The 11,853-nt window shown below is 33.3% G+C and overlaps 2 protein-coding genes across 4 annotated transcripts; one reads left to right on the top strand and one right to left on the bottom strand.

Annotated features, from left to right (window-relative positions):
* Positions 1-16: 16 nt before the first annotated feature.
* Positions 17-3,269, top strand: LOC144840949 (tyrosyl-DNA phosphodiesterase 2-like). Its single transcript, XM_078697054.1, has 6 exons — positions 17-246; positions 673-755; positions 851-979; positions 1,291-1,501; positions 1,677-1,847; positions 2,074-3,269. Exons 1-6 carry the CDS (start codon positions 121-123, stop codon positions 2,350-2,352), a joined length of 999 nt encoding a protein of 332 aa, XP_078553180.1. The 5' UTR covers positions 17-120; the 3' UTR covers positions 2,353-3,269.
* On the bottom strand, positions 3,100-11,667 carry LOC144840947 (protein argonaute-2-like). Of its 3 annotated transcripts, none has more exons than XM_078697047.1 (22): positions 11,581-11,667; positions 9,948-10,385; positions 9,438-9,591; positions 9,184-9,298; positions 8,579-8,763; positions 8,247-8,395; positions 7,954-8,085; positions 7,736-7,823; positions 7,371-7,454; positions 7,214-7,277; positions 6,911-6,982; positions 6,680-6,727; positions 6,313-6,435; positions 5,951-6,075; positions 5,508-5,695; positions 5,085-5,238; positions 4,576-4,663; positions 4,256-4,450; positions 3,943-4,077; positions 3,725-3,826; positions 3,390-3,589; positions 3,100-3,234 (listed from the first exon to the last, which is right to left on the bottom strand). In XM_078697047.1, the coding sequence occupies exons 1-22, from the start codon at positions 11,615-11,617 to the stop codon at positions 3,108-3,110; spliced, it is 3,003 nt and encodes a 1,000-aa protein (XP_078553173.1). In that variant the 5' UTR covers positions 11,618-11,667; the 3' UTR covers positions 3,100-3,107. The 3 variants fall into 3 exon arrangements, with proteins under 3 accessions (XP_078553173.1, XP_078553171.1, XP_078553172.1); XM_078697045.1 differs by lacking the exon at positions 11,581-11,667 and adding an exon at positions 11,052-11,153; XM_078697046.1 differs by lacking the exon at positions 11,581-11,667 and adding an exon at positions 10,799-10,856.
* Positions 11,668-11,853: the final 186 nt, after the last annotated feature.

Below are 11,853 nucleotides of genomic sequence, written 5' to 3'. Positions count from 1 at the left end.
CAATCTCTGGAATCATCAAGGCGTGAAAGCTTACCAGGTGGTGCAGTACCACACAAGTTGGAAAACCCACGACCACGATCGAGCGAGTGAAACAAGTCGAGAAGAAACGCGCGTGGAAGGATGGCTAGGCCAACTGCTGAAGAAATTGATGATGTTGAAGGCCTTTTTGCAGAATTTTGTGTCGTAACTGGAGCTTCGGAAGGTGAAGCTCTTCAATATCTACAAAAAACAAATTGGAAAGTCGTGGTGAGTAAAAAGCCAGCTAAAAACGGATAAAAACATTCACTCTCAAATCTCCATATGAATTTGCATTTTTAGTGGTTGGCACAGTCAACTGCGGAGTGTCATTTATGACGTTTTAATAACACACATGTCATAAGTAGATTCTTTTGATTGGAGGAATGTGCATGGGTCACATGATATTATATAAATGTTAACTTCTATTGCACTCTTAATGATGTCATCGAGAGTGCAATGTTGCTCTCATATTACCATCATTCATATGTTATGTATACTATCGGATCATGGAGGTATAACCATGATCGGATATACTAATGCGCCTGATTTATTTCTACTCAAAAATACAAAAAAAGATGGCCGGCACACAACATTAATTTGTTCAGAATATGCTAATTTTGAATACTAATGTTATTCTATGTTTTTATTATTGAGGATGCAATCAACCTATACTTTGATACAGTGGCGAACCAACCAGATGATGATGAGAATGGAACAAGCTCAAATTCAAAAGACAGGTATTTAATTCAGCTTTTAAAAAAAGATTTTGGATCAAACAACAAAATACATTTTGAAAAAGATACTGACATGTGCATCTCTTTTATTTTGACAGTTTAAAAGTTGAAGGCAGTAACGAAAAAGTTCGAGATAAAAAGATAAAAATGATAACATGGAATATTGATGGTCTTGATGATCGGAATTTAATAGACAGAACAAAAGCAGTTTGTAGTATAATAGAGAGGTATATCAAGTGACTATATTAACATACAGGTGACACTAGTACTACCAACCAATCACAATCAACTAAATGCAATTTGTAGTATTATAGAGAGTGACTCATTTCTATTAACAGACAGGTGACTCTAGTACTGTCAACCAACCACAAAAATGTAGTTTAAACCATTCAGCATCTTCTTTCTTGAACAGTATAATAGAATCGGACTGGGTTTGTGTTCTATTGAACATGTATATCTAGTTTGTTTTGTTTATCATAAAGCTTGTTTTTGTTTACCTGTAAATTGTATGTCTTTACTAATTATTGTATCTCTTAAGACTTGAACCAGATATCATCTTTCTGCAAGAGGTCATTGTTGAAACAGCATCTTACATCGAAAAACGTTGCCAAAAATACAAAGTGCTACCAACAAGTGACGCTGCATACTTCACTGCTATGATGTTGAAAAAAAGTAGTGTTTCAATTCTTTCAAGTGTTGTTGATCCATTTGAGAATACAACGATGATGAGAGCGCTTCACAAAGTCAAGGTTTATCATTTTATTTTTTAACAATTTTAACATTAATGCTCATTTATAAATATTTGATAACACAGTAGGTCTACAGTTCAACATTTAGCTAGATACAAAGATGCCGCCAACAAAGTATTTCAGACAAATGTATTATTATATTATACGTTGGGTACAATTGTTTTTGCTACTGTAGGTGAAATGTGCCGGAATAGAGTTCCTTCTGTTGAATTCTCATCTTGAAAGCACAAAAGATGCAAGTGGTAAACGCAAAAGACAGTTTCAGATGGCACTTCAAGAAATGTGCAATTCTAACGATGGTACTGTTGCCTTGTTTGGAGGGGACACCAACCTACGTGACAGTGAGGTAAGTGAACACAAGCATTTAATCATACAGGATGAAAGGTTTTCAGTTCTCTGACAAACATACAGTGTACACAAGACATAAACAAATCTTGGGATTGGTAGCTGACTCCACGTACTTGGTGTGTAAAACATGAAACAAGTCAGTGTATTTAGAAGGATATTTTGAAAGACTATTAGAATAATAAATTTCATCATTTTAATAGGTTATTAATTATTAATGATTTTAGGTGAAAAGAGGGTTACCTGGAGGAATTGTTGATCTATGGGAAATGTTTGGAAGTCCAGAAGAATCAAGATACACATGGGATGTCAAAAGAAACAATAACCTTGATTGGCAATTTGCAAGTAAACCAAGAATAAGATTTGATAGATTGTTCTTGAAACAAGCCAAGCAGCAACAAGTTCATCTGCAAACTTTTAAACTCATTGGAGACCAATGGATTTCAACGGTTGAGCGATTTCCAAGTGATCATTTTGGCATTTACTGCGAGTTTAAAGTAAATTAATGTGAACCAGTGCTAAACTTGACATGATTTCTTTTATTACCTCTTTATTGTTTGTGATTATTATATCAAACCAGTTACTTACAAAAAAAAACATATTTGTCATAAAACTTTAACTTTAATAAAATTCAAATATATTCTAAATAAATCTTGCACAAAATGTTTAATATTTGGTATTTTCAGGGAAGGAAACTGTTGGGCGACATGTTTATGAAATGATTATGCTATAAAAATGCTTGTTAAAATCAGGTAACCTGGATTATTTAAATCAGGTAACCTGGATTATTTAAATCATGCCATTTCTATAGAATACAAATTGTACATGTTGTAATATTACTACTTATTGATTTCCACTAGCTTTTTATTTGCATTTACATAACAAATATACACATTTTCATTCTGTGACATTAAATGTCTTATAAATATTGAGTATAAATATAAATTAGATTATAAAGTTTAGTATCAGATTGTAAGCACATGCTAAACCAAAGACAAGCTTGTACTCAACCCTTTATCTAACATTTATACTTGGTTTAAGTAATTTCTGATATTTAAGCCCTTAGTCAGGCTTCTCATATAAGTTTGTTTTTCTATAAAAGGGGAAAATATTGTCAAGAGCAAGTCTACTGTAATTAAGAAAAAGGGGTTTTCGTTCTAACCCCACTGGCTACAGGCTTATAATAATATTCTTCTGCCACACCTTTTTCTTTTAATGTATGTACACATTCCGTTTAGTTGAGCACTAAATGAACTTAATGTTACGCATAATACATGCGACTATTTTGTTTCACATCTATTTCAACCGTGTTGTTCATTTTCTTTAGTTCTTCACTTGTTATTTTCGGCTGGTCACTGCCTGCGCTGTTTGTTGTACTTACAGAGTCACTACACAAAATAAAATAAATGTAGTCAGACAATTGTTTCCATTAATGTACACATTGTGTATGATAATTATTTGTATTCAACTTTACTTTTTGGATGAACCAAGTAATGGTTTCATGACATTAGCAGCAGTTTACACTAGCAGTGCAAGTACATACCTAAACTTGAGATCACTGTATAAAATATCTCTAGCTCTGAAAGCAGCGTGATGTGCATAATAGGCTGGACTTGGAATGGACGTACTCCGTGTACAGCGGGCATATGTATAACACATTTGATTGGTAAATTCTTCAAGCTGATTTTGTGTGAAATTATTATCATCCCACAACACGTAATAATGAGCTGGACGACTTGTTCCCTGTCATTCAGAAAGAATGTTTTTTACTTGTCAGTGAACATTGTAAAAATAAGTCGACCAATAAAGAAATTTATCTATAATCTATTAATAACTACAAAATAATGATGTACTGTAAACAACTTCATTATTATTTACCTGTATTCCAGCATGGCTGCAAAGAAAAAAGTCCCAATTGACAGGGTGTGTAATATCCCTATCCACAATGGTCCCTGCCGGTACATTTCGACCACGTCCATTCTGTAGAATTAAAATTTAGGTTTTTATTTCAGTTGGTGGCCTTTTTGTGTAGAATTGTTTTATGTGTAATTTACAAAATAGCTTGAAATTAAAGTGTTGGTATATTAAGTGTTTACCTCATCTCTCCTGTCAACGCAAAACAGGCGAGTGTGATGGCGCTTCTGCACGGTCAAAAATGTGATTCCTGGTTTGTATTCTGAATTCAACGATAAACAAGCCCTGCGTATCGCCATTAGCTCACTGTCCAAAACCTTGTTTGAAAAAAAAATATAACATTAAAAAAAGAAACAAAGTTTGGAAATTAAAATAAATTTGTCCTGAGAATTGACCAATACCCGAGAATTGACCAATACCCGAGAATTGACCAATACCAGAGAATTGACCAATACCTGAAAATTGACCAATACCTGAGAATTGACCAATACCTACTTGCTGAAACTGCCCTTCACTAACACCATCTCTGTACATGATTATTTTCTTTGGTTGAACTTCTGTGCACTTTTTAAAATTAATGAGTAATTCTGTCACCATTTTGTCTAAATCTTCAATAATTTCTTGTCTATGTGCTTGAACTCTGACCTTAGCATCATACTTGAATGCATGTTTGTCCTTACTACCAACCACCTATAAAAATGCATCAAGTGTTTTATTTTCACTGAATATACAAATAAAAACTTTAAGATAAAATTATTTGACCAATACAGTAGTCTGTTTTTGTTGCAAATTTAATCAAAACGAACAATTCTTACGGCAGCTATTGACGGTCTGTGAAAATCTCCAGGAGACGGGTGTGTGACGTCAGCACCAAGGACTAAGACTGGTTCTCTCATAACAGACCTTAAAGTATTGAATTCAATATTAAGCTCTGTCTACACTATCAAACTTTATGTGACAAAAAAATGTGATGTGCCCATATAATTATAGACATGATGTCATATCACAATATTTGGGCATATCGTTACCATATTTGGGCACACTTTTTTTGTCAAACTAGTTTGATAGTGTAGACAGAGCTTTAGATCTATTACAGATTGACTGTATCTGGCAAAAATCAAATGAAAACTCAAAAAAATGAGCGACAATCTATAATCGATTGAATTTTATAGTATTTGGTAAATCTGCGGTAAAATTGTTGGGGTAAAAAAAATGTAGTTTTGGCCGACTGTCTATAATATGGAACTTTATAAATGACACCCTGGCTATGAATAGTAGTATTGTACTCAAGTGTATGGATTTAATAAAGAAAAGTAATACTTACATTTGATTGATAACATTATTAATGCCTCCAAGTTTAGCATTGATTTTTAAACAGATGTTCTCCATTGTGCGAGGGCTTGCTTTCTTGGCATTTTTCAACTGTATATTTTGTGTTGCTATACCAACTTGAGCATCACCAGCATTTTTTATGTCACCTAGAAAAATATAATAAACAATCGCCTTTAAATATTTTTTATTGCAATGTAGATTTTACAGCCAATAGTAATTTTGATACCATGTTTTGTACTACTAATATACGAACTAAAGTGAAAACTTATTGAGAAAAACAAAGCTTACAAACAAAATAGAAAGTTAAAATTAATAAAATTGTAGGTGTTTGTACCTAACAACCCAACCCAATTGCCACAACCGTACTGCAGGGCTATCTACATACTGGACATGCCAACCAGAAATAACAACTTACCATAAATATCATTACCTTTACCAGGTAACACAATAAATATAAGCTGAAGACCTTGATGCTCTTGACAGTAGAACTGAAACATTTTTACAAAATCCACATTATGTGGACTTTCATACTGAACAAAACTGGCGTTTGCCATTGGCATTCCTATCTTAGCTGATGTACCTGTCAACACATCATGCATCTTACTGCAAAAATACAATAAATAACACAATTAATATCTATATTAGTAAAGTATACATACATACCGTAGGGGTAAAATATATCTCAAATAAGCAACATTATGTCTATTGTATATTAATAGTATTTTATGTTATGACTGTATATACAGCTTTGCTGATTTTTAATCCATACTGTATATCTTTTTATCTATTTTGTACTCATTTTCAAATTAGCTTGTTAAACATTGCCAATCATTGAATAATTGTGCCTATTAAACTCACTTTAATTCGTCATAACGGCAAAAGCGTTCATTTTCAAAGCATATGATGCCCCAAATCTTCACACTTACAGCATCACAGAATTTCCTTCCCTGTAAATTCCAACTGCCTTCCCTGGGTTTTATTTCCTAAGTATAACAATAAATGTTTGAATGGACCATTTTGTTTTAATTAAGTTATTCACTTCCGTAGAAATAATAATAATGGTTTTACAATATAAAAAAAAATAAACTTTAAAATTTAACATTTAATTTAACTATTTTTTTCAGGTATATAATTTTTTTTTAAATCCAATTTTTCCTATTCATCCCGATAAGCACTTTAATAACTATTATGTGACATTATTATTTAGATAGAAAACTTACAGCTTGTTTGTACTTGATGTCTGGTGGCGCAAGTACTCGTCCAGGGATTTTTAACAGATTTGGATCGATTGAAATTCCAAATGACTTCAGATAAGGATCACCAGAGTGGTTAGCTTCTTTGATCTTGAAAAAATCATACCATATATTGCCATATCAGAAATGTATATAGGCAGGCATTTAAGACATCATATAGAGGGTAGCTTAGTAGGCAGTCAGAATACAATACACTTTGGAGGTTTATAGGTTTGTGAATTTTTAAAACACAAATAAGCCAGGTACTATGAATACAAAATACAGAACGGCTATATAATTGTACAGTATATAAGTATATCAATTTAATGAATAACTTCAATGAAAATAATCTTACCCAGTTTTGAATCTCTCTTAGTCTGTCTGGTGCTGGAATTGCAGTTTTCTGCAAGAATTAAAGAATATAGAATATAATGAAATTAACTTTAAACACATCTTTGGGTTTGATGAAATGAATATTTAATCCACCATAATATACTAGAGCATGTGTGCCCTTCAATGTCGATATTATTTTGGACAGGATACATGCTATACATACCTTTTTAAACAGGATATATGTTATACATACCTTTATCATATCTGATGTCTGCATTGGAGTCAATTTTCGTCTACATGGTTGATTAGGAACGATGTGGCACATCTAAAAACAAAATACTCAAAACCTCATAAATAAGTTCGTTTTTAATTATATTTTTTTCATATTTTTGTTGAAAAAATCTTGTACAGAGTTTTTCACGCCTTAATTAAAAATATATTTCGTTGTTTTATTTAAATATACCTGTACATACAGGTAACACTGGCAGGATGACCATAATGTTAAAACTGTTTATTAGTTACACAAAACAATTAATAATACAATTTGTGTTATTACCTCAATTGGAATGTACGTCTTTTTATCTGGCTGCCCAACATGCAAACATGGCAGTCTTGGATACCTAAAAAACATAAAAATTCATTTAAAACACAGTTTTAATAACAAAGTATTTTAAGTTAAAAATAATAAATTTTGAAATGTGTAAATCACTCACCTAAGGCGAATTCCATATTTGTCAAAAAAGTATTTGGCAACAACACACTCTGAAGTTCTTCCTTTATCATCTGTCAATGGGAAGCTGAGAAACAATAAAACTCATCACAATATCATATTCATTGGTATTTATTCATAAAACAAAAAGAAGGCAAAATTACAAATTATTGATTTAAAAGTCTAATCATATGGAGCAGAACTGCAGATATGGCATTTGGTATCGCATTGAGTTTCAACAAACATGTGTCTATACCTAGTATTATAAGGAGAATGGTTGTAAGATAAAAAAAGCATTTAATGAGATGAAAGGGCATCAACAACCAGACTGTTACCAGTAACAAAAACATACTATACAGGTTTGCTTACGTCAATTTTTGAGCCTCCTTTGCTGTGACCCCAATGACCCTGAACTTGCGTTTATAGGATGGCTCTCGTCGTACCTCTATCTGTAATCCTTTAAGAAAAAAACATATCTCAGTCTCATGATATCTCATGATAAATGTTTCTAGTATGTATGCCAACCCTCAAGATATAGTGCCATTACATTGTTTACATTGAACCTGATTTATTGTGGTGTTGGCTACCTTTGATGATCTTTTCAAACTGTTTTCTTTCAGCATCTCTCACAGGCATGCCAATAGAATCTCTTCTTATATTTAGAACCTCAACCATAAAATTTAAAACAGGACCAGGCTTGTAAAATGCAGTATTGGAAACTATGAAAAACAACAATAAGTTGATTAGGATTTATAATGATTAAGGACAAATATTGTTTACAATCTACGATCATAATCCTGCAAATTCAAATGGAAAGATTCGTACAATTGTTAGAAATCAATATCTACATGGAGTTTACTAATTTATAAAAAAGCCATACCATCAATATTAACACTCATTTTGTAATCTTTCCATGCTGCTGGTCTCATACTTTGAAAGAACCCCTTGTGCAGTTCTAAGCCTCCTCCGAGGTTAAAATCATCATTTTGTCTTGGTTCACAAAATAAAGAACGACCAACTGGTGTGAACCTATAATAATAATAGATAGATTTATATAGCGCAAATAAATGATGTCTCTATGCGCTTGACAATAAAAGAGAAAGAGTGGAAATACAAGGACACCTACCCACTAGAAGTAAGCTGGAATTGCTAATATGTCTGTACATAATAGCTCTAGAACCGTTATATAAACACAATGCAGGTTATCTTTACCTCATTGATGGATAGTAACGCATAATGACATCCATCGCCTGCAGGGCAACATACGGCGTAAAGTTCAACTTTCCACTCAGATACTGGTGCAGATCATGCAGATCGATTGTTGCCACTTTCTTTAATGTTACTTTGGCTTTCAATGTATTGCTGCCCTCATACTTTTTCTCCACATTTAAATCAACCTAAATAATTCATTAAAATTTAAAAAAAATAGTGTAAATGTATAAATCTTTTGATTTGAGTAGGCACAATTAAACCACAGGGTCCCATATTAGGGCTTTTCCTTAATAGTCAGCAGGGCATGTTGTGACAGAGATTTCCCTTATCAAATTAAAATATCTCTAACAGATTCAGGTTGTGATTCTATCTAAAATTTTACTCATCCTTATACAATTTAAGTAGTCTAAGTAGTCTTAGATGACAAAAGACACAGAAACCAGCACTTCAATTAGTAGCCTACAAATATAATAAGTTTCATTGTTTAGCAACTCAAAATAGACTACAAAATGTTCAACAAATATTCTAAACTGAAATTAACCAATGAAGCACTACGGTGTTAATAACAAACAAAGAATTAACAGGAGACAGAAGACTGATCTTACTTGTGCTCCAGTAAACCTGAGTTCTGCTGGGCTATAGACACATTTACGACCATCAAAAACACACTTTCCAGCAAAAATGTTTCCATTGGTGTTTTGTATCTCTTCAAAGATATCTCTATGTAATTGAAAAAGCCATCATTTCAATCTTAAAAGATGAAATTAAAGAAACCGTCTATGGCCTGTAATGGTTTAACCAGGGAGGTATAAAACTCCATGGTTTAACAGTAAGACCTACAAGCATTATATCAACTAACCTAAGTTTTTTCTTGGGTAGTTTTTCTGGTTGAGTGCTCATGTCATATTGGAAAATGATGACATTTGTTGGAAACTTGACTCTAAAATGATTGCTGTACAGTTGTATGGGTCTTCCACTAGTGCCATAGTCACGCCTCTTCACTAGTTGCAAATCTAAAAAAATACATTTGACTATAAAGTATAATTCACAGATTGTCATTATTATTGTCAATATCTGAAAGTTATTTTTCATATCATTCTGAAGGAAGATTCTAACTTTTCTAAGATTCTAGTTTTTTCTAACTACTTTTTTCACAAGAAGTTGATAATTTGTTACTAAAAAAATCTTTACACTTAATTATAGCCTTCTTGGCTAATAGAAATGTCACACTATTAGTGTTAACACCTTTATATAAATAAAATTAACAAAAGGATAGAAAAAAACATATGAAGCAAAAATTTGGAGAAGATTTTTGGCTAAGATGCACTTATTCTTTGTTTGGTTCCAAATTTGATGTGAATAGAACTACCTTGATCAGTCCTAGCAGGAGAGGCCACTTTCTGACCGCCACTGGTAACTGGTTTAGGTGTAGTAGGACCGGTCAAGCTAGCTGAAGCCACTTTTTGACCACCACTGGTAACTGGTTTAGGTGTAGTAGGACCACTTAAACTAACTGAGGCTAATTTCTGCTCCACTGCCTGATGACCACTGGCCACTGGTAGAGGCCCACTAATTGAGGCTTCTTTGGGTCTTTCCACCCGCTCCTTAGGTCTTGCACCACTTGTATGTGCCAACCTGGTAGTTGATTCCTGAGTAATACCAGCGGACAGTTTGGGTTCTGGTAGTAGAGAGGTAGCACTCTTAGGTTGTTCATAATCTTCCTTTCTTTCAGATGCCTCAACATTTTGTGGGTCAAGTTTTTGCTTGGATTTACCAACCTTCTGTTCTGCAGAAATTTCCCTCCCTCCTGAAAAATACAAATGAATAAAAAATAAAAAGAAATTTACCCCTGCAAATGTATCATTTAAAATATTGTCAACTTACTTGAGCAATTGCACACACAATCGAATCAATTATTTTGATGCGAATTCCACAATAAACAACCCACATTTCACTCATGGCTGACTAGCCAATAATGGTAGGTATCATTCAACATATTTCCATGTACAGGTAATAGCTAGGTACACTACCAAAACTATCATAGGACCATGGGGGGGGGGGGGGGGGGGGCAGAGAGAGATAGCTAACTAGGCCTCCTCCTACACTACAGTAAGTAAAGTAGGCCTGCTGTACCTCCTTCGCCGAGCGGCCTACTTCTACACATAGTTGTTTTAAGACTATTTTATTAGGATAACAATTGAATCTACATTAAGGCCCTACCTGATACTCTACCACGGCCGCGACCCTTCTTTTGTTTTGTCATATCTTTGTTAATTCAATTGAATCTACATTAATTAGGCCCTACCTGATACTCTACCACGGCCGCGACCCTTCTTTTGTTTTGTCATATCTTTGTTAATTCAATTGAATCTACATTAATTAGGCCCTACCTGATACTCTACCACGGCCGCGACCCTTCTTTTGTTTTGTCATCTTTGTTAATTCAATTGAATCTACATTAATTAGGCCCTACCTGATCCTCTACCACGGCCGCGACCCTTCTTTTGTTTTGTCATCTTTGTTAATTCAGTTTCTTACAGAAACCAATGTTTGAAAACAAGGTTTGTGAATCGCTCATCCAATCTATAGGATTTCCCATTTTTGCAAAGACTTATGGGTAGAGGGCATAATGACGATCCGACCAATCGGAAGCAATGACTAAAACTGGAAATTCCCCAACACATGACGAAATATTATACTGCTATAAATAAAACGTAGCCCTGATTTTCCGAAACTAATTAATTAAATTAAAATATTTCAGAACAAATTACAATCGTCACAACAAAAATTTCTTTTCAAGCAATATTTCGATATTGGGATGCAACTACATAGAAGTATGATATCTTACTAACTAATGGTATAAAGTACTGTTCATAAAGTACAAGGCCTACTAAATCCTGAACTAGTATGTTTGTTTTGTAACTTTTAATTTCAACTTTTGAATTTACACTAATTACAGTATTATTCTTGTAATAATCTAGTTGAAAACAAATTTAACTTACCTCTGCCTCGAGCACGCCCTTTTCCCTTTTTCGGCATTTCTTTTAGAGCAACTCTAGCAATAAGCCTTTAGCTCATTTGAAGGTAGTACAGCAGTGACATCATAGATTTATTTCGCAATTCAATTTGGAAAAAATGACTAAATCTTGGAATTTCCCATTTTCAAAATACATTTTCTTTAAATCAGTAATTAACCAGCGTTATATATGTGATAACTTTTCATGTCAATTAACATCAATATAAAACAAAATCATTATAATAAAACAAGCAACATT

Source organism: Antedon bifida, chromosome 4, assembly GCF_963402885.1.
Source record: "Antedon bifida chromosome 4, ecAntBifi1.1, whole genome shotgun sequence".
Lineage (NCBI taxonomy): Eukaryota > Metazoa > Echinodermata > Crinoidea > Comatulida > Antedonidae > Antedon > Antedon bifida.
Note: the sequence above shows the minus strand (reverse complement) of the source record. Positions and strands in the feature narration are given on the sequence as shown.